The sequence below is a fragment of the Acomys russatus genome, chromosome 16 (assembly GCF_903995435.1).
Source record: "Acomys russatus chromosome 16, mAcoRus1.1, whole genome shotgun sequence".
Taxonomy (NCBI): Eukaryota; Metazoa; Chordata; class Mammalia; order Rodentia; family Muridae; genus Acomys; species Acomys russatus.
Window position 1 is genome coordinate 14,671,293 of NC_067152.1, and position 25,977 is coordinate 14,697,269.

Sequence of the window (25,977 nt, forward strand, 5' to 3'; positions counted from 1 at the left end):
CTTTTTTAACAAGTCCATCTCTGTGGTTTCATCTATGGAAACCATCACTTAATTGGAAATTGTGTGTTCTTAAGGGGGCCGGTGGAAAGTTCGAGGCCTCAGAGGGCAGACCAGGTTGGGACCTGGCTTTTCACCACTTTCTCACTCATGAATAAGCCCCTCACTTAACTCCTGGCCCTCGCTAGCTTCATCTTTGAAATGAGAATAAAGCACCTCGTGGAGGTGTTTTTTTGTGAAGGTTACAGTCAGCACAAACAAACTGAGACACAAACAAACACTACAATGAGTTCCTTAATAAGGAGGTCCCGCTTGGGGTTAGCTCTCGGTGCACACAGTGAGCAGCTGAGGCGGCCAGGACTTCTGTCCCTTACATCCAAACAGCCGTGAAACTCCTTGGTCCAGGTAACAATTGCTTATTCAGCTGAAGGATTAGCAGCTGTCAAGGAACTAAGGTTGGTGTTGCCAAACTGCAGGAATTAAATTTATATCATCTTTCCTTAGCTACTCCAGCGATCCATGACTTCTGAATGTCACTTAGGTGGTTTTTCAGGGGCTGGCGCGGAATCTTAATCTGGCCAATAATCCGGAACCAACATGTCCACAGGAAAAGCCAGTTCATAAAAACACCCGTTCCCTCCTTGCTGCCGGCTTCCTTGTTTTTACTGCTGGCTTCCTCGTTGTTTCTTTTCCCGGCTCAGTGCATACCAACGAAACAACTACTATATCTGCCCCATGGATTTTTGTTTTGTTTTGTTTTGTTTCTTCCAACAACATGCTTTCTTGTCTTTTTGAGTATGCCCATTCAGTCACACCCACCAACTGTTTAGGCCAGAGTTTTCTTTCTTTAAAAAAAAAGAAAAAAAGACTTTTACGTGTATGGGTGTTTTACCTGAACATAACGTCTGTGCACCACGTGTGCTGGAAGAAGAAGGCATGGCGCCTGACCCTCTGGAACTGGAGTTACAGTCAGGTGTGAGTGGCCTTGTGGGCACTGGGAACCGAAACCAGTTCCTTTGAACCACTAAGCCATTTCTCCAGCCCCGCAGGCCAAAGTTTTCAAATGTTCAGTGGAGGGTCGCGTTTGATTAGAAAGCTGTGATTCAGGCCACCTGGTTCTGGCCGCCCTCACCATTTTCACACCTAAATAAAGAAATTGATGGTGGTTTCCTCATTTGTGCAGTGCATCGACTCCGGCCTTGGGTGTGGGTGGGCTTTATTCACATAGGGCGAGGTAGGCTGTAGACCTCAAGTGACAGCACCGTATAGTGCCTGAGGGTCTCGCTGCCAGGCTAGCGGCTGGCTCCGCGGGCATGGAGAGCTGCGTGCGCAGAGCCTCCGGTGCCGATCAAGCCAGCGTCTCCGTTGCCAGGGGAACGGGGCACCCGCGCTTTCCGGCGCAGTCGTGGCGCGAAGCAGCTGTCATGGCGGAAGCGATCTGGAGCACAGACACCGGGGAAGCCGTGTATCGCTCCCGGGACCCCGTGCGCAACCTGCGCCTCCGGTAGTCACACCACCCCAGCTCTGGGGGCTCCTAACTTTATGCTCCAGGGCCCCCTAACTTTATTCCACCCTTTGATTTTGGGTGCTCGGAGGCCCCCACTTCCGCTTGCAATCCAAACTACTTCCTCCGCGCATCTCGCTATCAGGATCTTTTCCCACTGAAAGCTACCCAAGCACACCTTCCAGACTCACCCCTGCTCAAGTCCTTTCAAACCCCTCAGGCTCTTGTGTCCCCAACATGCTCTCTCACTACCCACCTCCTCCCCGTGTTGTGCTTGCAGCCTCCTTGGCGTCTCCGCCTTTGTGATTTCTTTCCCCATCCTTGCTGTGTTTATCTCCTTGGCGTCTCCACCTTTGTGATTTCTTTCCCCATCCTTGCTGTGTTTATCTCCTTGTTGTGTGTCTTTGACACGCTTATTTGGGGCTTCTCTTTTCTTGACAGAGTTCATCTGCAAAGAATCACATCAAGCAACTTCCTTCATTACCAGCCTGCTGCCCAGATGGGGAAGGACCTCATAGACTTGGCCACTTTTAGGCCCCCTCAAGCGGCTAGTGCGTGTTTGTGGTGAAGATCCATCCCCTAGCGAGCTGAGGAAAGGGTCTGGGGCAGTAGAGGTACAGAGGAGAAACAGAAGGCGCAGACAGGTTGAGCTTGTTGCCTAGGGGAATGTGGGAGCATTTGAACCTAAGCAATCTTTTTTTTTTTTTTTTTTTTTTTTTTTTTAATTTTCATTTACTTTTGTGTGTGTGCACTCCCATGCCACAGTGCAAGAGTGAAGCTCAGAGGACAGCCTTTGGGAGTCAGTTCAGTTACCGCTTTTCACCCCATGAGCCCTTGGGCTTGAGACATCTTGGCTCACCCCAACTGTGACCTTATGGGGGGAGGCTTCTAAGAGAAATATGTCCCAAACTCCAAATTTATGTGTAAATACAACTTAAAACATTTTAAAAACAGGAGTTTGCCTAAAAATATGATTTTTCTTGCCATCTAAGCCAAAAGAAAGGACAGGATGCTTATGTTGGGCCAATAATTTTTCATGCTTTTGTTATTTCTCTTTCTAGTCAGAAATAGTCTTAGGCAAAAATGGTGGTCTGGTGGATCACAAAGTATGTGTCTGGAGAAAGACAAACAACTATTTTTGTTTGTTTGTTTGAGACAGACAGGGTCTCTCTGTGTAGCCTTGGCTGTCCTGGACTCCATTTGTAGACCAGGCTGGCCTTGAACTCACAGTGATCCGCCTGCCTCTGCCTTCCCAAGTGCTGGGATTTATAGGCGTGCCCCACTGGGCCAGGTTAAATATAGTTCTTAAGGAAAAAAAAAAAAAACATTTCTTTGCCTTCCTGTTCTCTGATCTTCTGAGTTAGTGTTTATGGGTGATCCTGTCAGTGGCTTCAGGGATATGAAAGAAAAGCACCAGGGTCCTTAGCTAGCAAAAGCAGACAGCGTTAAGGAAGGGCTGGCCTTCCAGCCTCTAACTAAATTTCAGTTCCTAATACTGGATTTGATAAATTACTTCCTGAAAGGCCACACTACCTTTTATTCAAATTAGAGTAATGATTAAGATGCCTCAGGCCCCAATCTTGCTACTAGAATTAACCAAAGTATGTCGCCACCTCCAGTCTTTGTCAAGGCTGAGTACCTAGGGAGACACTGAACTCCCGTGGGGTTGGCGGTCCACGTGAATAGGGCCTGGTGGTGTGCACACGTGATATCAGCGTTTTTCTGGCTGAGGCAGGAGGATCTGGAATTTGAGGCTGGGCTGAGTTACAGAGTGAGACGCCTTCCCAAACAACAACAACGAAATTTTAAAAACCAAAACGAAACTAGAATAGGAACACAGGTCAAAGTCAACCAGAGAGGAAGACTTATCGCTGGTTCTGACTCACTCTGTTGTGTTTGGAGGTGGACACCGCCCTGACGAAGAGGAGGAGGAAGAGGTGGTGATTGGGTGGCAGGAGAAGCTCTTTAGCCAGGTGAGCCAGCATTACTTGTCCTCCGCCTACCATCGCCTACCCAACTCCCACCCAAGCTGGTGACTTACACTGTCAAGCCGGCTTCCAGAAAAGCCTGCGGTTTATACTTTCCCCTGCTGTATTTGTAATACAGCGGCTGCCACTCCTCAGTTTAGCGTTCTGGGTGAGGCAACTCTCCGTCTCTGGACTCTGGCATCTCTAGCAGCATCAGCTTGGATGGGTCTAAACGCTGACATTTTCCGATATTCCCCGCTGCCGCCCTGCCCCGCCCCGCCCCCCTTCGTTGTTGAAACAAAGTGGTGTTTGGTTATGAAAACATGTCAGCTAGCTCTGGAAGAGATGCGATTCAACAGCTGTAGGAACCAAAGGTTGCAGGTCGCTCCAGCCGGTCTGTTTCTTTGTTGTGGTGACCTCAGTTCGAAGTCGACCTGTACCAAAACGAGTCCGCCTGTCAGAGTCCACTGGATCAACAGTACCGCCAAGAGATACTGAAGCTGGAGAGTTCCGGAGGCAGGAAAAACCGGCGCATCTTCACCTACACCGACTCGGATAGATACACCGACTTGGAAGAGGTATTGCGGTGTCCCCGTCCTCCTCCCACCCCCCCCCCCCCCCCACTCCCACACCGTCGCTTTCTTCCTCATCTCCCCTGGCTTTCTAACCTCACTGGCACTATGTGGTAAGTCTGAAGTCCCGTAAAGGGAGACAGACGGGTGGCTCTAGAAGCTTCTGTGAGCTACTGGCACAGCCGGGCTGCAGCGGGCAGAGTCTGCGGGTGGAGCGGCTGTTACACTTTTCTGCTTGCTGGAGGGCCTGTGGGACCTGAGTGTATGGACTGATTAGATAGGTCAGCAGAGTCTAGAACAATCTATTTAAACTCTAGTCACCCGGAGTTTATAGGTGAGAAGAGGAATTTGTTTAGGCCATGGGGATGCCTGTGTCCTTGCCTGCACCCGTGTGCCCTTGTGACCTTGTTTTACGTTCTCCCCCATCGTTATATATGCCTTTGCAGGAAGACAATAAATCCCAAAAATGACAACAACAACAAAGAGGTAGAACCATATTTTCTGATTGTTGTATGACCATGGCCCTTTGGAGTGCAGCAGGTCTCTTGAAAGATTTGACTGTTTTCTTCAAGAGAGCTGTGAGCTGGCAGCATATAAATTTTAGAGTGTTTTGGAAAAAACAACTAAAAATACACTTGGCACTAACTTACCCAAGCAAGAACTTCCTCAAAACAAACAAACAAACAAGCAAACAAACAAACCTGGTGTCCTATTTGGCATCCTTGACCACCTACCATCCATATTTACCAGGCAAACTTAAACACAAATTTTGGTTGGCTCAGAGAATGCAAGCTGATGTCACTACTAGCACAACCAACTCATTTCTAGACTCCTGAGGAAAACCAAGACATGGTAGGCAGCTCCCTCGGGCTGTGCCATCGCTCCCTTTCTCCCAGCATGGGTAACTGGGTAACTGTGAGATTCTACCTGTTGGGTGTACATCCTGGAGGAGGGGTTGGTCGGAAGGAAGGAAGGAAAGAAGGAAGAAAGGCTTCTGTCAGGTGTTTTCCCCCCATGTAACCCTGACCACACGGCATTCACAATCTGCCGCTCTCTTTCCCCAGTACTGTCAGAAAATAACCACTGCAGCCAGCGAGGCACCTTCCTTTTTGGTTGAGCGGATGGCAAACGTCAGGCGGCGCCGGCAGGACAGGCGAGGGATGTGAGTGCAAGCGGGGATGTGTATGTGTGTGTGTGTGTGTGTGGTCTGTGGTGCTAACATTCCTGGAATTCCTACTAACATTTCCCATCCAGTTAGAGACCCAGTGGGGAGGAGGGTTCCCTTATGGTCTCTTTCAGGGAAGTGACCCTTTCCTGTGCTCGCTCCCAGGGAGGGCAGCAAACTCAAGTCTCGCATCATCACGTGGGAACCCTCAGAAGACTTCGTCAGGAACAACCATGCTATTAACACGCCTCTTCAGACGATGTACATCATGGCGGACTTGGGGCCCTATGGAAAGTGAGTGGCACCTCACCCAGGGCCAGCTCTGGTCCTTCTGTCTGTCACTCAGCAGCACCTTCCTGCGTTGGATAGAGGGTCTTTTTCCCTTTACTCAGAAAAAAAAAGTGTGTTCCATGCATGTTCTTACTGTGCCCTCTTTCCTGTCCCTGAAGGGGCTGACAACCTCTGTCTCTTTCCCTGGTGACCCCGCCCTTTGATATTGACTTCCTGCTTCCTAGGCTTGGCTATAAGACGCATGAACACGTCCTCTGCGTTGTGAAGGTGGACAGCAATGGCGTGATTACAGTAAAGCCTGACCTCACGGGCATCAAGGGACCCTACAGGTGGGAATGGGGGGAAAGGGTGGCCGGGGCCTCCTCTGCTTGCCCCTAGTTGGGCAGATTCCCAGAAAGCCCTGGATTTACTCATAAGCGTTTAAATCCCAGGCACTGGTTCATATTCGGTTCTGAGTTATAGGCCTTTAAGGAAACAGCCAGAAAACATGCAACAGGAGGAATCTCCTGGCTGTGTGGCTAAGTGAGAAGGAACCGCATTAGAGAGTACAGGGACTGGCTAGAGCCGGGGAGGTGGACTCATCCAGGCCAGAGCCAACCTTCCTCATCTTTGTCTGAGAGGACAGCACTGAGTTAGCAACCAAACACCTCAGTCTATCCCCCTTTCAGGCGGAAGAACTGAGGGCTGTAGAGTTTCCTTGCCTTGGAGGTAGAAATGGCCCCAGATCCTTTGGGTGTAGTCTGGTGCCCTGTTGGTCTGATGTATTTTGACGCTAATTACTGCTTGCTGTCTCTGTGACCCACCTTGCCTAAGAACCTAACCTGTTTGACCAATAAAAATGCTATCACAGCTGAGCAGGGCAAATGAGATAGGCATAGCTAAGGTTCCCAGGCTGGGGGAGAGAGAGAATCTTGGGAAGAAGAGAGTCCTGAGGAGAAGAGAGGAGAAGAAGGCCCCCATGGGTTAGGAAAAGGAAAAGCATGTGGCTGGCATGGATGGAGGATTTGGCCCAGATGAAAAATATTAACAAGTATATGAGATTATGGATGGGAGATAGCTTGATAGAAATAATTAGAAGCAGATGGCATGGGATTGGGGTAAGAATCCCATACTTGCCCCATTATGGGAAGTAGTTTAGAGGATTAATATCTGCCCTGCCCCAGGTTAACTAAGGCTATTTTAAAAATGTAACAGGTGTCTGTGTCTTGACTGATTGCGGGTTAGAAAATACTGTCCTAATGATAACTATAGGCCTAATGAAAACGAACAATGTTAGGTTATACTGATAATTTAACAACAGCGCCCTTTCCGCTTTGCCACTGTTTCCCTCTACTGATGATCTTTGTGAGAATCTCCTCCATCATATCCCTCAAGTGAGCTATGCCACCAGCATTGCCGACTCCCTGGGCTGGGTCTGGAGGGTGGCCACGCCTCCTAGCCACAGAGCCGATCCCTTTTGTGGCTTTGACCTCACAGAATCGAGACTGAGGGAGAGAAGCAGGAACACACTTCTGCATGGAAGTACACAATCCACAACGTGTCCTCCCTCGCACAGCCAGAGGAGGAAGAGCGGGAACAGCGCGTGTTCAAAGATGTAAGCATCAATGTGTTCCACATCCTGGGGGATGGGGGGCGTGGCAAGGAGCCCCTGTGGCGGGAACTGAGAAAGAGGCGGCCCACTGCCACCCAGAAAACCCAGCTGTTAGCAGGCAGCTTTGATCATAGGGAGCACAGTGACAGTGGACACTTGGCTGAGTAGTGATTGCGTTCTGTACCAGGCTCGTGACAGGCATTTCACTCAGCCCTTACAACCCTCAGAGATGAGCGTCAGTATCACTTCATCAACAAGAACCCTACGCTAAGGACCCAAGCAATTGAGCTTGTAAACTTGAGAGCCAGCCTCATTCCCAGACCGGCCAACTTCACAGCCTCTGTGTATCACTTTATTTTAGTTATTTATTCACAGGGATACATGTGCGTCTGTTGAGTCTGTCTCACTCTAGCTCAGATGAGCCAGGAACTCCCTATGTAGCCCAGGCTGGCCTTGAGCTGACAGCAATCCACTTGTCTTAGTAATCAGTGCTGGGAATGCAGGCACAAACCACCATGCAGCTCCTGCTCTGATTTTTTTCCCCTATTCAGAACTAACCCCTGGTCTGGCTTGAGCTGCATTTGGAGAACTGGTTTTCTTTATTTCCTCAGCTTTATGGCCGCCACAAGGAGTACCTCAGCAGCCTCGTGGGCACAGACTTTGAGATGGTGGGTAGCTCAGCTTCCTGCAGTGCTGGGAGCTGGTAGGCAGAGCGCTGACTGTAGATGAGCTGTCTGCCTCTCTTCAACGCCTCCAGGACGCACTCTACGGTGTAGGAAGGAAGTCAGAGAAATGCTTCATGACGTTGCATGTTGATGTATCAAATGGGGTGAAAGGCACACACGCTTTGTGAGCCTCTCTCTCTCTCGGGACAGGCTGGGTGGGGATGGTAATTGGATATCGGGCAGTGAGAATTATGTCAGACATTTTGACTTCTGTTCTCTCAGTTTAGGTGGGTTGGGGGGGGTTATCAATAGGAATGCATTCGTGTATCAGTTTACAGTTAATTTAAAACACAATCTAAAGATTAGAACTGTCTTCCTCATCTTTCATGTAGCTGTTGTTCCAAAGCACCTTAGACAGGGAAGGAGACACCATTTCCACTGATAGGATGCTTTGGGTCTTAGAAAATGAAAGCAAAATGTCACTCCGGGGTCTTTTCTGTGTTTTCTCCACCACCAGGGATTCAGGTTCTAAACCTGCAAACTAGGCATAGACCTGCTCCCTGGCTTCTCTCTGTCTCTAGAACATTATTAGCTTGTATTGTTTTTATGCTACATAGGCAACAGATTCTCATGCAGACAAGTCAAGTCAAATAACACAAATAACTAAAAAGGAAAACTCAGCTGCCTGAGGAGTTCTAGTGTTCGCTGCACTCCCTGCCACCTGAATGTTGTGCTGTTGCCCTCTGAGTCTTAGAAACAGGAAAGGACCCTGGAGAGAAATGTCAGGGAAGAGAGAGCAGGCAGTAGTGTGGCCAGGGTTGCCTGTCCAGCGTAAGGTCCTCTGCAGATTTGGGGACAGGCCTGGGGTGGCAACGTTGGTTCCCTCTTACTGACACCACCCCCCTTCCTCTCTGCCTTAGACTGTCCCAGGTGCCCTGCGGCTCTTTGTAAACGGAGAGGTAGGTAAGTGTCTTGTGGAGCCAGGCGAGGGTGTGACGGGGATGTGAGTCGCTATGCACCTTGGCTCAGTTTGGGCTGACCACGGTCTTTGGGAAACTGGGTGGTGAGTCTTTTCTGGAAACAGAGGCTCCTGGGCCCCCAGAAGGCTTATTCTGTAGAGCACTGTAGGCCTTTCAAGTTTAGGCTGAGGGGGAAGGGCAATGAGAGAACACGCCAAACTTAGATTCTGCCTTCACCCTTAAGTTTCAGCCCAAGGCTATGAGTATGGCAATCTCTACATCCATTTCTTTGTGGAACTGCCGGCTACGAGTAAGTAACTTTCTTTTATATCGACTCTGACTGTTCTAGAGGCATTCCGTCCACTCCCACTAGAGCTGCTCAAGGTCATAGGTCACCTCCACGCTGTCAAGTCTAACGGTGGGTTCCTTCCTCCCACCACATTGGCCTCTCTGAAGCACCTGACTCAGCTCACCTCTCTTCACGAAGCGTTTCTCTTGACCTCTGGTGCCATAGTCCCTCCTCACTGTGGGCTCTCCGGTCCCTTTGGCGACTTTTTCCCTGTTTCTCTTCTGCTGGTCTTAAACTGAGCGCATCTGAAGCCTGGCCTGGCCCGTGTTACTCTCTACCTCTAGTCTTCCCAGGCAGTCGCATCCACCCAGTAGCTTACATCTCACCTGCGCCTGTGGTCCTGCCCACAGGCACACTAGAATGTTAGCTCCAGGAGAGGCAGCCGGGTCGCTAACACACCCTCAGAACACAGCAGCACACAGCAGACCCAGCCAATGGTGAACGAGTGAGTGAACGAATGAACGACTGAATGTATAAGAAAGAGCATTTTGTCCTTTTCTCCGTGACTTCCTGGCCTCTCTGCTCAGCTTACTGTGTCTGGTCTTTGGCTTTTTCAGACTGGTCAAGCCCGTCATTCCAGCAGCTCTCGGGAGTAACCCAGACCTGTGCCACCAAGTCCCTGGGGATGGTATGGAAGATGGGATTGACAGCTCTGGTGGCATTTGAAGCTTCTTGAGCTCCCCCCCCCCCCCCCCCCCGCCGCTCGCCCTCCCATGTGCTCTGTGTGTGGGGACGGTCATAGTCAGGGCTGCCTGGGCCAGGGTCGCTCCTATTCTCCTAAAGAAGGACAGCAGCTTACATCCAGCTGTCCCTTTGCCTGTTGGCTTCCTACCGGGCAGACAGTTTTTCTTCCTGCTGTGTGAAGGTGGCCTTGTCACTGGACCCAAAGAGAACCAATTCCAAGTGAGGCTTTGTCCACTCTGTGACACCGATCCAAAAATGGCACTCCTTTTTAGGACAAGGTGGCCTATTTTTCCTACCCGTTCACATTTGAAGCCTTCTTCCTCCATGAGGACGAATCCGCCGGTGAGTAACTGTGGTCCTCGGCCTTACTAATCCTCAGCTGGCATCTTCTTTTAACAAAGGTCCCTGTGACCAGAATGTCACCTCACTTACTTCCCAGACGCCCTCCCGGAGTGGCCCGTGCTCTACTGTAAGGTTCTCTCACTGGACTTCTGGCAGAGGTATCGTGTGGAAGGCTATGGGGCCGTGGTGCTGCCTGCCACCCCAGGTAACCTCTTGTCCCTGCCCTTCCCAGTGTCCCTGGTCCTAGCAACAAGATTAGTCAGAAGATTCCAATGCTCCTGATGAGAAGTGGTGATGATTAGGAACTGGTGGGGGTGGGGGGAACGGAGGAGGGGGTGGCGGGGGTAGGTCTGCCTCGAAAGACAGCTTGCGTCTTTGCGGAACTTCTCCCCTCCCATGAGAGACACTGTGACTCTGGGATTGACCTCCTGAAATGCAGCAGCCTGACGGGCTATCATGTGCCACAATCCTCCTGTTAGACCGCAGCCTTGACAGAGAAGCTGCAGTGTCAGTGGGCTCTTGGCCAGGGCGGGGGGTGGGGGGAGCGTATTGAATGAGCTGCATTCCTATGTACCAAACCTCATCTAACTCCCCAGCCCCTCCGTGAGGCAGCGTGGTGCTCACTCCCACATTTTCCTAGGTCAAAAGAGAAAGAGTGCCTTCCAGACAGGCACTGTTACCCATCACGCTAGCCTTTGCCAGGGGTCGGGTCATCGCTAGGAAGTCAGGGATGGAACCTGGTCCCTTTCTCCTCTTCCTTGCACAGGGTCACACACCCTGACCATCTCCACGTGGAGGCCCATGGAGCTAGGCCTCGTGGCGGAGCTAAGGAGGTTCTTCATTGGAGGTTCCCTGGAGCTGGAGGACCCCTCCTATGTGAGGATACCAGGGACCTTCAAGGTGACTTCACCTCTGGGGAGACATCAGGCTGAGTGTTTATGGTCCTGTTTGAGGCCCCTCCCCTAACTGTTCACAGCGCTCAGATTACACAGCCCCTTCCTTCCCATGGCTTACACTGCAAGTCCCGCCCACATATTACAGGTACAAGTCTATACGAGGGACGTAGTGTATTGGAGATTTCCTCATCCCTGAAGGCCTTGGTAACCGGATGCAGGATGGACTTGCAAAAAGCATATGAGCCTGCTCGTTCTCAAATGAGGGGAGCCTGGTGTCACTCCTGTGGTGCTGGGGTCTGAGTGACGAGTGAGGTGTCCTTAACAACCCTACAACTCCCAAGGATAGGAACACGAATGACTGCAACGCCCTTGGTCCAGAGTCTGCACGGACCCATTGTGTCTCTGCTATCTGCCCAGGGGGAGCGCCTGAGCCGCTTTGGATTCCGCACTGAGACGACAGGTAGTGTCACCTTCCGCTTGCACTGCCTACAGCAGTCCAGGTAAGTGACCCTGGGCCCTGCCTTGAGCTCCTTGTCCCCAAGGGCTGGAGAGCAGCCTGGACTATGTGTTGTGCTTCCCCGCAGGGCTTTCATGGAATCAAACTCCTTCCGGAAACAGATGCGGAGTGTGTTGGACCGTCTGGAAGGGTTCAGCCAACAGAGTTCCACACACAGTGTGCTAGGTAGGGTCCTGGATACCCAGGGCCACTTTCTTCCCCACACCATGGTATCTGACTGTGTGGCAATATTTCCCTCCCTTACAGAGGCCTTCCGACGAGCCCGGCGCCGCATGCAGGAGGCGAGAGAGAGCCTCCCCCAGGACCTTGTGAGCCCCTCAGGGACGCTGGCCTAGCTCTCTGCATTCCTGGCCTATGGAGCTAGAGAAAGATGTCTGCATCCAATGCTTTCTCACTTCGTCTGGCTTATTAGAGACCACATTGGTCTACCAAACTGGGTGATCTAGAAATTCCCAGCTGGCTCTTCTACATAGCCTTCAGCAGGTCTTTCTTGCTTCCATGTGGAAGTAAAGCCAGAGACGCTGGGGCCCCGTGTGACCCCGCCCCTTCGTGTTTTGGCTATCATGGGGATCCTAACAAGGCAGGCTATGTAGTCTGAAGCTCGTTTGGGGGTGGACTCAGCATTAGCCTGTCCTCCACACAGCGTCTTTTTTGGTTTGTCATGGAAACTCGGTGGCAGAGAGCTGTAGGAAACTCCAAAATGGAGTTTGGCAGCTAGGAGTAGTAGTGCGCACCTCTAATCCCAGCACTCAGGAGGCAGAGGCAGACGGATGTCTATGAGTTCGAGACCAGCCTTGTCTACATAGTGAGTTCCAGGACAACCAGAGATACATAGGGAGACCATATCTCCAAAAAACAAAAGCAAAACAACAGCAAAATGGAGTTTGCATCTTCTACGGAGGAAGATACATGAGGAGCCCAGTCTCTTCCTTCTTCCAAGAAAAGGAGGAGTAAGAGGCCTCAACTTCCTGGCTAAGTCTCTGTCCCCCTACAATTTAGGGCTGGCCAAGTTTAGGACACGGCCTGAGGTAGTTCCCAGCCCTTCCTGCTAGCTGGGTGGGATCTTCTATTGTATTTGTTTGTTTTTCATATAAAAAGTATTTATATTGACTGATCTTCTGTAGACTGTCACTGTCTTTACTCTGGAGCCCAAATGCTGCCTTTCTCTCCTTCTCAGTGTTCCTTAACTAAAATTCCTAAAGAGGGGTTGGAGAGATGGTTCAGAGGTTAAGAGCACTGACTGCTCTTCCAGAGGCCCTGAGTTTAATTCCCAACAACCACATGGTGGCTCACAACCATCTATAATGAGATCTTGTGCCCTCCTCTGGTGGGCAGGTGTGCATGCAGGCAGAACACTATATACATAATAAATAAATAAACCTTAAGAAAAACAAAAAACTGAATAGACACTGTGAAGAGTCCCAGGCTGCAGTTTAGCACCACCACCCCCATCTTTAATATGTGGGCCAAAGCTTGGAACTAAGGTCACACTCTCCCCAGCCCAACACAGAGACAGCAGGCCATGCCCTCAGCATTGTTTTATTGGTAGAAGAAGTAGAGAGTGCAGCCCTTCCTGCAGGCCCAGAGGAAGATGGTGGGATGGCTAAGAGCTAGGAGTGTGTAATCTACTAGTCATGCTGTGGGGCAGGGGCAGGAGAAAGTGCTGGAAGCCCTCCTGCAGACTCTTGCTGGGACCTCAAAGCCACGTGGCTTGGCTCATAGGCTCTTCTACCCAGTGCTGAACCTCTTAAGAGGTTCCCAAGGTAAGTGGGCTTGTTGCCATAGCATCCTTAGCACTCTCAACCAACAAAGGCAGCTCTGAGCTGTAGCCAGCAAAAGCTCCAGCAGGAAACAGTGGTTGGTAGGGGGAAAGCAGCCTCGTGACCTTCCCGTTACCCTCATCTCCAAGACTTGGGGGCTTAGCGTAGAATCCTGTGGGAAGAGCAGAAATACGTGAGCAAGGACTTTGTTGGATGGCCAAAGAGCTATTTTAAGACATCAGTGACAAAACTGAGGACAGTTAAAGCCTTCCAATTGTTTCCCCTTATTCCTCATACCAAGTCCTAGACCCTAGAATTGACCATCAGCCCAGAAGCTAGCCTTCTTGGAAGCCGCCAGGAAAGAGTACCACATTCCTACTGACAAATTCTATTGTTGCTGCTTAGTGGGTGGGATGTCTTATTCCAGGGAGAGATGCCAGGGCCTGACCCAGATCTCCCCTTACCTGCGGAAGCTTCATTTGCCTCGCCAGGCTGACAGGTTCAACTTGGGAATACGGCTACAGCTCACAAAACCCCGTGGGTAGATGTTAGCCCTGAAGATGTCCTTCGAAACTGTGGTGATACCAGTATTGTCACATATGATCCGAGATAAAGAAACTTGTCTCAGGGCTTTGCGTTGTCTTTTAGTGAAAACTCCCCATTTCTGCCACCAGAATCTGTAGGGTCGAGAGAGGCATGAGAAAGTTAGAGAGTTACTGTGCAGTGATCACCTTCCACGTGCCTGGCACTTCAGACTTTGCATTTCATTCACTTCGCATAATCCTGCCAGCTTCATAAGTGAGCTGCCCAGAGGTAAACATACAAAAATCCAGGTGGCCAGGGATGGATTTGAACTCAAGTATACATCACATCCAAATAAGGAATTGGGGGTCGGGGGTGGGGTGGGGGCTGGAGAGATGGCTCAGAGGTTAAGAGCACTGGCTGTTTCTTCCAAATGTTCAGAGTTCAGTTCCCAGCAACCACATGGTGGCTTATAACCATCTATAATGTGATCTGGTGCCCTCTTCTGGTGCACAGGTGTACATGCAGGTGCAACACTGTATACATTATAAATAAATAAATCTTTTAAAAAGATTTATACCAAGTAAGGAGTCAGGTCTAAAGCCAAAAACTCCCTAGAGGGAAACCAGGTTCAGCTCTTTCTGCTCACCTCTTCTGGGATCCCCTAGCACAGAAGAGTGAGGCTGGCTAGTCGCTTCTCTAGCCTATGGAGGCTCCAGCTCAGGCCGTGTCAGTCTTGCCTAGGTCAGCGTTTCTTTCCCTTAGGCCCACTTTCTACCAGGATGGGTGGGTAGAACCACAGGATCCCTGCAGGCCACACCAGATCACTGCCCTCTCTAGACTCTAGATGGACAGTCCCGTTTTGTGTGTCTGGGACTGAGGAGTGTGTAGTGAAAAGTCCACAGACCCAGATTTCCTCCTGGTCTCAGGTCCTGTGACCTTGGGAGACATGAAGCTTTAAAAGGTGCTTTCTCTGGGGCTGGAGAGATGGCTTAGAGGTTAGGAGCACTGTCTATTCTTCTAAAGGTCCTCAGCTCAATTCCCAGCAACCGTAAGGTGCCTCACAACCATCTATAATGAGATCTAGTGTCTTCTTCTGGCTTTCAGGTATATGTGCAGGCAAAACACTGTACACATAATAAATAAATAAATCTTTTTTTAAGGCGCTTTTTCCTGTTGTCTAGCCACACAATGCTGTGTCTTTCTCCTCTCCTCTGGGTGCTGGTTTATTTTAATTTTTTAAAAAGATTTATTTCTTTACATACTATGTATATAGTAGTGGTCTGCCTGCATGTACACCTACAGGCCAGAAGAGGGCGTCAGATCTCATTATAGATAGTTGTGAGCCACCATGTGGTTGCTGGGAATTGAACTCAGGATCTCTGGAGGAGCAGTCAGTGCTCTTAATCTCTGAGCCATCTCTCCAGCCCCGGTGCTGGTCTATTTTAGGCTGGGGGTCACTTACCTGTCTCCATCTCTGGCTCTTCTGAACTGGTTCTCAAAAAGACAAGCCAGAAGAGGCCCCACTCGGGCCCCTGGCAGAAGAGGCTCTGCAATGGCCCCAATCCAGATGTCAATGTTGTCAGGTGTCCCATACAGGCTCAGAAACTTCCTTGCCAAATCTTGATTTTTTAACACCTGGCCAAGCTGGGCCAAGGTGCGGGGCTGGGAAAGCCCACAGAAGCGCCTCCAGGCATTGTATCCTGCAAGAGAGCAGCTCTGTCAGTCTTCCAGAAGATTCTGTTGTTCCCCACAGACCCCCCAGGGTATAGTCTGTGACCCACACTGGATGGAACCAGGGGATCCCAGCAGGTCACACCAGATCACCGCCCTTTCTAGACTGTAGGTGGACAGTCCTGTTTCGTGTGTACTGGACTGGGGAGTGTGTCCTGATGTAAAGAATCCACAGACAAAGATTTGATATTGTGTGTTTGTTTACATACTGTGGGGTGTGCATGCCTACAGAGGTCGAAGGTCAACATTAAGTGTCCTTTGTCAGATGCTGTCTACTTTTTTTTTTTTTTTAATAAACTGAACTTATCAAGGAACCTAGGCTGGCCAGCCAGAGAACCCAGGGTATTTGCTTCTCTCTGCCTCCCAAGCACTGGGATTTTTAAAATATGCCATGTTTTTTTTTTTTTTTAAGTGGTTTATGAGGAATGAGCTCAGATCCTTGTGCTTGCAAGGCAAGCAGTTTACTAACTCTGAGCCCCACAGATCTGGCATGATTATTGGGCTCCTACGCATCTGACAGGCACACTACTCAGCACATTTTGAAAAATTGAGTTTGAAAAATAAGTGAACCAATGACTAAATGAGAAAACAAACAACAAGTGACAGACACAGATGAGAATTCACATCAGGGAAGGACCACGCACTGAATGGTTCCATGTATACAAACGACCCACGTGAAAGCAGGTTGGTGTCACCATGGCTGGGGTGGGGCTGGGGAGTGGCCTTCACTACAGAGTTTCTTCTGAAGGGAAATGAGTGTTAAACACTAGGTCGTGGCCCCTGCTTCTCAGCCTTTTGGTTAAGACCAAGCGTAGATGGACCGTGGCCATGGCTACAGAACTCTAAATATGTTTGACTATATAGTGGGCGTGGCTGGACTTGATAGTGAGTTGACCTCAACAAAGCTGTTTTAAAACTTTCCCAGATAGGCCATGCTGATTCCTGAGGCCGGAGTCAGTGTTAACGCTTACTGTGGAGGTGAGGTAGACACAGCAGCCTGTGGCATCCACTGAACTAAAATTTACAAACACTGTGTTCCAGCCAATAAAGGAGAATACCACATTTTATCATCACTAAAGACACACACACACACACACAAACACACACACACATACACGAGCACCTTTGTGAAGTACCCTGTGGTATGTATAGTTAAACCCAGCCAGTCATCGGCTGTTCAAGGTCATTTAGTGTAAGTGGAGTTTGAGGCAGGCAGTACAGTTCCAGAGTTGTTGTTGGCTGGGCACAGGGTCAGGATAGTATTTGTGAAAGTGGCCTATAGGGAACAGCTGTTTGTAAGGAATAGAAAGTTACAGTGCGGCAGCCTTCCAGTAGGGGGCGCCAACAGCTCCTTAGTGTCAGGAGCATCAAGTTTAAGGCCTGGGGCAATGACTCAGCTTGCCTGCCATACAAGCTTGAGGACCTGAGTTGGATCTCAATCCAGAACCCACGCTTAAAAAAAAAAAAAAAAAAAAAAATCTGGGCATGGTCATGCACACTTACAATCCTAGTGCTGGAGAGGCACAGATATGGGGCTCACTGACCACCCAGCTCAGCCCACACGGTGAACTCCAGGCTAGTGAGAGACCCTGCCTCAAAAATGGTAGAGCTGAGTGCTGATGGGGGCACATCATTAATCCCAGCACTCGGGAGACAGAGGCAGGCGGATCTCTGAGTTCGAGGCCAGCCTGGTCTACAAAAGTGAGTTCCAGGACAGCCAAGGCTACACAGAGAGACTCTGTCTAAAAAGAAAAACAACAACAAGAACAACAGCTAAGGTACATACATACATACAAGGTAGAGGGCAGCTGAGGGATAAGGCCTGAGATTGGCTTCTAATTTCCATGTGGGCCCCACAGACATGTACACACACACACACACACACACACACACACACACGCACACACGCACACACACATGCATGCACACACACACACACAGAGAGGGAGAGGAGAGGAGAGGAGGAAGAAGAAGAAGGAGAAGAGGAAAGAGAAGAAAGAATCCTGGCTTCTCGGTGTCTGTCCATTGCTGTAGTGAGCCTAGCAGGCAGCAGGAAGTCCCCTGACTCCTTTACACCCGCGTAAGGATCCGCCAGGACACATGGGGCTTCAGGTTGTATCTAGAGTCGAAGGTTAGAGTTGGAAGAAAGAAAAGCAAGCCAGAGCTGAAACCTCTCTCTGGTGTTGAATGAGGTCTAACAACAGGAAGAATGAAAACATCTTGAAATCAGATTTTTCACTTCATATTTTCATGACTTTGGGCGAATTACCAGTGTCTTACTCCCCCTCTGTCTATACGATGGAGGGAGCAGTTGCTGCTGAACGTCATTGGAACAAATAAATGAAATAAACGGAAATGTCCCTTCACGCCTGCGATAGTGTCCTCACCAAACAGCCCCACAGGGTCTTAATCCTATTCTACCTGCTCTGCTCCTTGCCTTTCACCCTCAGGTCAAAGCACCCAGGAATATCTTTGGTCCTAGAAATTTTATAGCCTTCTTCTCTGAGGTGAGGAACAGGACAGGCCACCCATGTCCTTCAAGCCCATTGCTTTTCTCTGCTCAGAAAGTTCTGACCTCTTCTCTTCACCTCCTAGCCCCTAGTCCTGGGGTGAACCTAAACCTGGGGCCCCTAGAGCAGATGGGGGTGACCCGGGGAGTCAGCAAGCAAGGAATTGTGTATGTGTGGCGGGGGGAGGCAGGGGCTTTGCTGCATCAACATGGGCCTTGCTTGCTCTGCACTACCGGCCATCTTGTCAGAAGAGAGGCTCCAGGTCTGCTCCGAACTCCCAAAACAGCCCTGTCTGAGGTGCCCCATCACCTGGAAGCCCATGGTCTCGGCTACGCTGCATGTTCAGAGCTGCCAGATCCAGACCAATCCTTCTCACTTGCCGAAACAGCTTGTCCCGTAGCTCATCCACCAGCATGGAATCTTGCCGGTTGAGCTTGGCGGGGGTGGCCATGAGACCTCGGAGGATAGGGTCGATGCCACCTGGTTGTGTAGAATGAGAGATTTGACCAGCAGCTCCTGGGGTCACCCCACGATGCCAAGCTAGCAAGTGGGGCTCCTTGCAGGTCCATGATATACCACTCTGACACAAGCCCACCCTCTCCCACCTTGGGAAGCCCCGTTTATTAAGCCGTGTGATACAGATATTGTATAGATGATGAAGGTCCTAGCTACTCAGGCGGCTAAGGAAGGAGAATCACTAGTTCAAGGCCAGCCTGGTCTACTTTCAGTGACGCCCTTATATAAAAATTTAAAGGTAAAAGCTGTGGGGATATAGTTTAATGGTAGAGCACTTGCCTAGCATGCACAAGGCCTGGGTTTAATCCCCAGTGAGTGAGAGAAGGAAGGGGGGGGTCCTTCCTGTAGGACATGAGGATTGGATTCACTGACGGGTGCCTTCTTTCTACTATCCCAAGGAGGCATTTGCAGAGGCTGAACCAGCATACTGCAGCTCTCCTAAGGAAGGAGTGTTTGGACCCTATCCACCCCCAACCCCCACTTCCCAGCCCCTTGCCTTTGGGATAACCCAGTCACCTTCATATACGATACGCCAGCTGGCAAAGAATGCAGAGCTAAGTGGAACGCGGGAGTCGGGTCCTGAGGCCCGATACTGGCTGTCCAGGCGGAACATGAAGGGCTGCAGCATGGTGTGGCCAAAGCGGAAGGCCAGTGTGAAAACATTAGCGACACGAGGGTCCACTTTGGAGCAGTACCCTCTGTAGGGACCCAAGGTTCTCCTGATCCGGGCCTTGCCCAGAACCAGAGGCAGAAAGTCTCGGTAGGTGATGATCTGGAAGAGACGACGCGAGAGAAGTGTTGCCTGGGCAGCCTGAAGCCTTCCCTTTCCTCTACACAGATTCTGGCTTTTCACAAGGTTCCTCAGGTACATGACTGATTACTGCCCGTTGGGTCAAGTGTGGCAACATTAATCCCCCATTGGAGGATGAGATGGTGGAAACACAAAGAGAATGTCGCGGAGGGGGTCACAGTTCATGTCACAACCGGGAAGAGATGCACCCCAAGCACCCAGACCCAGAAGCCTTGGGGTACAGCCTCAAAGCCACGCTCAGGAAGGTTGGGAGCCACTCCCTCAGATCCACGCTGGCCTCTCACCTGGACCATAGCGCCCACGATCTTCCGGGCTTCGTTGTACAACTTATCTCCACTCCAGTGGGGATTCAGGCGCCTCAGCTCCGAGGCCAGCCGATTGTGTTCTCTCACAAACAGGGTGTGCATGGCCGCCAGTTTGGGGGTTTCACTTGACCGGGTGTCACCTTGAAAAAAAAAACCCCAAGAAGAGACTCGATACCCTATGAGCATATACAGAGGGAGGAGGTCCCCCTCAGCCACAGCCATAGGGGAGGGGGAGTAAAGGGAAAATGGGAGGGAGGGAGGAATGGGAGGATACAAGGGATGGGATAACCATTGAGATGTAATATGAATAAATTAATAAAATATATTTTAAAAAGAGAAAAAAAAACCCCAAGTTCAGGATTATAAGAGAATCTTTTGGTAAGGGAAGACTTAGGCAAACTGCCTCCACTGTCTTTCTTCCTCTCATCTCAGCCGCACCATGCGGCTCCTTACTGATCCCTTACTGACCAGCACCTTCCTCCCCAGGACAAAGAACACAGTGGGCTCCTGGGCCTCTAAGTAGCTAGACTAGGCTAGAACCAAGTGAGACAGACAGGGAGGATGCTGCGTCTTCTTGCCTGGTAATTGTTTTCTACAAGACCAGATCCACAGCCCAGATCACCCACTGTGGGGAGATGACCCTGATATTGACCTTGGGACAAGGTGGTACCTGTCTGCATCTGTTTCTCCACCAAGGGCTCTACTGGTTCCTGTATTTTAAGATTTATTTATTTATTATGTATACAGTGCACATCAGATCACATTATAGATGGTTGTGAGCCACCATGTGGTTGCTGGGAATTGAGCTCATGACCTCTGGAAGAGCAGTCAGTGCTCTTAACCGCTGAGCCATCTCTCCAGCCCCAGTTCCTGTATTTGAATTTGATGTCATGCTGCTCTTCCAAGGAAGCATGCTGGAGGAGGGGGAGAGAGGAGGCACACTAGGCACGGTCCATTTCTGTACCCAGACCTCTCCCATAGGCAGACAAGGACAGCCTGTTCACCCAGCCCCCCACAGCCTTGTTTAGACTGAGCTCCTGGGGACCTCTGATGAAGGGACACTCTGCTCCCCCAGAGTACACAGATATACAATGCTTACAGAGTGTGTTCTAGTTAAGCATTGAGGCACAGTGGACAGAGCAGAGACCTGGGAGCCACAGTGACTCTGTCTCCAGTTCAGACTCTCGCCCTCAGAATGCTGCTCTCTTGAGCACGGCCATTGTTTCTGAGTCACATCTGTAAGTGGGCGGTGATACGTCCCTCCTTTCAGGGCCGCTGTGAGCTTCAGGGATGGCCCGGAGTGATTGCTGTCATTATCATAACCGTACAGGAAGGCAGAGGTAAGGACTATGAACAGAATGCAGGCTACGCGTCGAGGGACAGGTACTGCATAAATGCAGAACTGCGTAGCAGGAAGGGAGGCACAGGACAAAACAAAACAAAACAGCCTAAAGAAGAAAAAATTGTGGTTTAGTAACTAAAGAGCCAGTCCCTTTCTGTCTCAGAAGAGTCAGCTTTTTCTCTTAGGTCCCGGGAGTATGACTAAGAGCAATGGGCAGAGATTAGATCAAGATAAAGGGTGGGGGGGAGATAAAGGGACCGTTCCTATAGCTGGCTGGAGTGCTGAGGCCCCTCATCTCATCACTGGAGACAATGACGTGGGGGGGGGCGTGAGGGGTGCCTGACCACACCCAAGGGATAAGCACCTCCCACTCACCAGCTTTCCCAATGACTGCACAGATCTGTGCCTATGGTGTGCCCCCATGCTGAGGGTCCTTTGGGGTCACAAATAATGCTTCCTCGCCACACCCCATCATGCCCTTCCATCCTGGGAAGACTCTAACTCCCCTGCAGACTGACCTGCCAGGAAGCAGGGGATGCGCGCCGAGCGGTTAGTGAGGAGACAGGGGTCATCGTGCAGGTTGTCGAAAGGCAATAGGGCTCGGCCATTGTCCTGGAAACGCCTGTTGGTGGCCAGCAGCCCCAGGTAATTGGTCCCATTGCGGAGCCTCAAGGCAAGGGAGACCTCGCTGCCGTACACCATGCTGGCGTCCACGAAGGATGTGAGTGCATTGATCTGGTTGCGGACTTTGTTCTTGTTTTGGGGGCATGCAGGTGCAGAGCGGAAGAAAGGGATGCAGTCACGCTGGTTCGTGATGCGGGGGTCATTGGGTGGTATCTAGGGTGAAGAGCACTCAGTAACTCTGGGGTCCCCTCCAGAGCAGACTCACTAATCTGGGGTGTCCCCTACTCACTTCGGACATTGCTCAAAACATCTGTACTCCAGGAAGCCCCCTAGGACTCACCCAGACTCAAACCTGGGCCTTTGTGCCTGCTAAGCAAATGCTCTACTCCTGAGATGAAGCCTCCAGCCTTGATGAAGCTTTTGAGATGAGCTTCCTCTCACTGGAGGAGAGGCCGGAGCCTCTGTGAAACAAGCTGTTGCCCAGGCAATTAACCAGCACGCAGTGGAGGCAGAATTTGCTGCGCCTGCTGTACAGACTGACCGCTAACGTTGTGCTATAAAGATCCATAAAGCTCCACAGAGGAGGCACCAAGGCTGGAGGAAAAAGTTGGTGACATACATCCCCTCCTGAGTGCCCCCCTACCTACTATCCTTGCTTTCCAGTTTGGAGGAGGACCCAGCTTACAGCCCCCAAACCAGGAAGTGGTTGAACTGCAGGACTCTTGGATTGATTGCACCAGCCTGAGAAGGGTGGCCAAGAGACCTGGGGCTGCTGGAGTTGGAGCCACAGGTCAAGGCCCATCTCTGATATGTCTCCTCCACAAAACTCCAATAAAGCCCACCTGACCCCTCATCCTCCACCCCTCCATCATACACAGCAGGGGACAGCTGTGTTTCTTGGTGTCTGGATAGAGCTTATTTCTCCCAGCTTCCCTCACAGCTGTGTTTCCCGGCCGGAAGCTACCCTAGAGACCCTAGGAGGTAGGCTGAGGGTACCTTGATGGGGAAGCAGGGAGGCAGCTGGGCACAGGTCTTCTCACAGTCCACGCCCATGTTGAAGGCCACTCTGGCTGGGGACTCTGGGGAGAAGTCTAAGTCATGGTCGATGAACTGGCCCCACTGCATGAACATGAGGGCCCGGCCCTGGTCTGAGGTCAGCTTGTTGCTGGGGAAGCGCACAATCTGATTGGAGACAGCCCGGACCTGGTGGGGAAGTACAGTCAGCATGGATCTGAGTCGGGTACTGAGACCACCCCGGGACTGAGGGAGTGCCAGCGCCTGGCCCCGAGCTCCCAGATCCTCTATTTTGTTTTCAGAGCTGCAGCAGCCCCCCTCTGTGGTGGCTGTCATCTGCAGAAGGATGTTCTACCGCCTGGCCTGAGGCTTCTCTGGTGGCACAAACCTATAATCCCAGAATTTGGGAGGCTGAGGCAGGAGGATTATAATCAGGGCCATCTGCTATATAGTGAATCATATGACAATCTGAACTACACCAAAAGATCATATATCAACAAGTGTGAGGGGGCCTGGTCCAGACCAGCAGACCAACCCCACCGGCTGTTCTAGGGAGATTAACAGACCAGTGTGTAGACAGATTCTAGAACTGGTGATATTCAGACTGATTTCAAGGTGACAGACACTGGAGAACTAGGCAAACAGATGGAAAGATCGATAAAATAAAATTTAACATATTAATATTACGGCAGGTAGGAGATCGCTATATTAACATATCAAAAGAAAGTTGATAATTGTGAAATTACATATCATGGAGTCTCAGATTCATAGCTCTCTATATTTAGCAAGATGTTTTGGCCTGAACACGGAGTCTCACACTTATAATCCCAGCCCTAGGAAGTGGAGACAGAAGGATTGCTGTGAGTTTGAGGCCAGCCTGGGGTGCATCCTAAATTCAGGCCAGTGCAGCCTATAGAGTAAGACCTTGTCCCAAAAGGTAAAACAAGGGAACTAGGAGATGACTTAGTAAGTCAGAATACTTGCTGTAACCTGAATTCACATTCTCAGGACCTACACAGAAGCCAACCATGGCTACATGTGCCTGAAGCCCTCTACATTGAGGGCAGAGACAGGCCAGTCTCAGTAGCTCACTAGGCCAGCCAGCTTACGTGAAACAGCAATCTTCAAGCTGGGTAAGAGACCTTGTCTCAAAAAAAAAAAAAAAAAAAAAAAAAAAAAAATATATATATATATATATATATATATATATATATATATATATATATATATATATGATGGTGGCAATCAATAATGGAAGACACCCAGTGTCTTCCTCTAGCCTCTACATTTCTGTGCACACCTGTACACCTGTACACACCTGTACACACATACCATACAACACACATGATGGGGGCGAGAGAGAGAGGGGGGGAGGGAGATGCTTTGGCGTCTGTCCTCTTCTGAGAACAATAAAGCAATTCCATACCAAAATAGGTAGCATTAAGGGAGCGTGGTCCATGCAACTGTTTATGCCAAGGACTTGCGTTCGCACAAGCTCTAGATTATTCTACTTACAGATGAAGAAAGTGGTATTCTCCACCCAATGCTACCCAACGTCACCCAACGACACTCAGCATCACCCAATGTCACTCCACAACGTCACTCCGCAGCTCAGTGGGAGTAGAAACTAGATCTGAGCCCTGCCTTCCTAACGACTCAAGACCGTGTTTTACCCTCTGTATTTAAAAGAGAGCGAGCAGTTTCCAGACCCCCTCACTCCCACTCACGAGAGGAAGGAGGAAGCCATTACGCCTCTTGCCCGGGGTCCAGCCATAGGGGAGAGACCTGTGGTCTTCATACTGAGCCGGCAGCCAGCGGGCCAGGGCCTGGTTGGAGGCTCCCAGCCAGGGGATCTTCCTGAGGTGACAAATGGGTGGGTGTTAGCAAGGTGCAGGGCAGGGAGAGAGAGAGAGAGAGAGAGAGAGAGAGAGAGAGAGAGAGAGAGAGAGAGAGAGAGAGAGAGAGAGAGAGAGAGAGAGAGAGAGAGAGAGAGAGAGAGAGAGAGAGAGAGAGAAGGAAGAAGGGGGGGGAGGGAGGGAGAGAGTGGCGGGCAGAGGCAGGGCCCCGACAGACACCCACTTGTTGTTACATCGCCCCGTGATAGTTCGATACTTGTTGCTACATTTCTCTGCCTGGTCCTGGAGAGCACAGCCGCTGGCCCGGGACAGCAGGCGCAGCTGTGGTTCAGTGAGCACATCTGGGGAGGAAGGGGACAGGGTTCCGAGGCTAGAGTCCTAGTTCTTTCCTGGGCCGGTCAGTTCCGTCCCCACATCATCTCTAACATCCCCTAGGCTTTTCACCCCACCTCCCACATCTGGCTTTCTCCCACTCCCAGGCTAGGGCAGGCCTTTGCGGGCTCGGTGGGAACACAGTACCGGTGACATTGAAGGGGCTGGATCCCAGTGGCTGAAGCTTCTCTTCCAACAGCCCTAAGGCCACATGCATATAATCGGCAGCCTGAACAACTCTTTTGGTGGCTGCTACTGGCTGTTTGAAATAGGCCAGGAGGTCCATGGGGCTGGCCGAGCCACTGCGAAGGCGCTGCGTAAAGCTGTCCCAAAAAGGAAGAGATGGGGGGCGGGGCAAGAGAGCATCAGATCCTCAGCCCAACAGGAGACCCATAGTGCTCAGGAGTTCACATTGGGTAAGATGACTTTACCAAGAGCCTGTCCTCCCCCATTGACTCTCCCAGTCCCAGGCCCACCTCTTCTGTGTCCGATTGTAGGCAGCATCCACCAGCAACTTGGCCTCTGCTATGCAGTCTTGGAGGACTGAATTCTCCACTGGACCAGGGGACTCTGCTCAAAGGGATGGAGAATCAGTATTCAAGGCTCCCTAGATCTAAATGTTTTCCCTCCACACCTTTGCTCTAGACCAATCTTCTGCCTTGGATACCGTGGGGGCTCCTACCTGGAGCAGTGCCCTCAGAGGGCTGGGTGAAGATGAATGTGGCTAGGGCCCCTACCAGGGCCAGTAGCAGCTGCATCTTGCAAATGGAACTCCTGCTGCAGCTCAGCAGGCAAGTGGCACCCACAGACTCTGCACAGGCGGGTCCTCTGCTCCTTTCTCCCTCAGTAAACCTGAGATGGTTTCTTTCCCCTTAGTCTTCTCTGGAAGGAGCTAAGAGGCGTTATATCCCATCCTTGGGTAGAGGGGGCAGGACTTTGCCTCCAGAAGCCCAGCCCCTGAGGCGGAGCTCTGGAAATTCGCTCTGGCTTTCAGGGGAGCCTTGCGATTGAAACACCCCATCTAGTGTAAGGCCATATCACACTGAATGCGCCCGATCTTGTCTGATCTCAGAAACACCCCCATATTACATTACCCCCTCACCAGCGTGGGG

The 25,977-nt window shown here is 50.7% G+C and overlaps 2 protein-coding genes across 3 annotated transcripts; one reads left to right on the top strand and one right to left on the bottom strand.

Annotated features, from left to right (window-relative positions):
• Positions 1-1,373: 1,373 nt before the first annotated feature.
• On the top strand, positions 1,374-11,865 carry Mks1 (MKS transition zone complex subunit 1). Of its 2 annotated transcripts, XM_051158242.1 has the most exons (18): positions 1,374-1,501; positions 1,943-2,052; positions 3,404-3,474; positions 3,891-4,046; positions 5,105-5,202; positions 5,371-5,499; positions 5,721-5,825; positions 6,973-7,090; positions 7,699-7,755; positions 8,673-8,715; positions 8,956-9,021; positions 9,618-9,688; positions 10,017-10,086; positions 10,184-10,291; positions 10,853-10,986; positions 11,400-11,482; positions 11,567-11,664; positions 11,746-11,865. In XM_051158242.1, exons 1-18 carry the CDS (start codon positions 1,422-1,424, stop codon positions 11,832-11,834), a joined length of 1,686 nt encoding a protein of 561 aa, XP_051014199.1. In that variant the 5' UTR covers positions 1,374-1,421; the 3' UTR covers positions 11,835-11,865. The 2 variants fall into 2 exon arrangements, with proteins under 2 accessions (XP_051014199.1, XP_051014200.1); XM_051158243.1 differs by lacking the exons at positions 10,853-10,986; positions 11,400-11,482; positions 11,746-11,865.
• A 1,863-nt stretch (positions 11,866-13,728) lies between these two features.
• Epx (eosinophil peroxidase) lies at positions 13,729-25,714 on the bottom strand. Its single transcript, XM_051158241.1, has 12 exons — positions 25,548-25,714; positions 25,342-25,435; positions 25,013-25,188; positions 24,717-24,834; positions 24,365-24,494; positions 22,620-22,826; positions 21,518-21,836; positions 19,637-19,797; positions 19,058-19,313; positions 18,335-18,505; positions 15,247-15,484; positions 13,729-13,936 (listed from the first exon to the last, which is right to left on the bottom strand). The coding sequence occupies exons 1-12, from the start codon at positions 25,621-25,623 to the stop codon at positions 13,735-13,737; spliced, it is 2,148 nt and encodes a 715-aa protein (XP_051014198.1). The 5' UTR covers positions 25,624-25,714; the 3' UTR covers positions 13,729-13,734.
• Positions 25,715-25,977: the final 263 nt, after the last annotated feature.

What these genes read in the sequence shown, in the direction of transcription:
- Mks1 (XM_051158242.1), top strand. Translation starts at nt 1,422, where the DNA reads ATGGCGGAAGCGATCTGGAGCACAGACACCGGGGAAGCCGTGTATCGC. An exon ending in TAGGCCCCCTCAAGCGGCTA is followed by an intron (nt 2,053 to 3,403) that starts GTGCGTGTTTGT and finishes TTGTGTTTGGAG; the next exon opens with GTGGACACCGCCCTGACGAA. An exon ending in GGTGCTGCCTGCCACCCCAG is followed by an intron (nt 10,292 to 10,852) that starts GTAACCTCTTGT and finishes TTCCTTGCACAG; the next exon opens with GGTCACACACCCTGACCATC.
- Epx (XM_051158241.1), bottom strand. Translation starts at nt 25,623, where the DNA reads ATGCAGCTGCTACTGGCCCTGGTAGGGGCCCTAGCCACATTCATCTTC. An exon ending in CAGCCCCTTCAATGTCACCG is followed by an intron (nt 24,835 to 25,012) that starts GTACTGTGTTCC and finishes CTTCCTCCCCAG; the next exon opens with ATGTGCTCACTGAACCACAG. An exon ending in CCGAGACCATGGGCTTCCAG is followed by an intron (nt 15,485 to 18,334) that starts GTGATGGGGCAC and finishes GCTCTCTTGCAG; the next exon opens with GATACAATGCCTGGAGGCGC.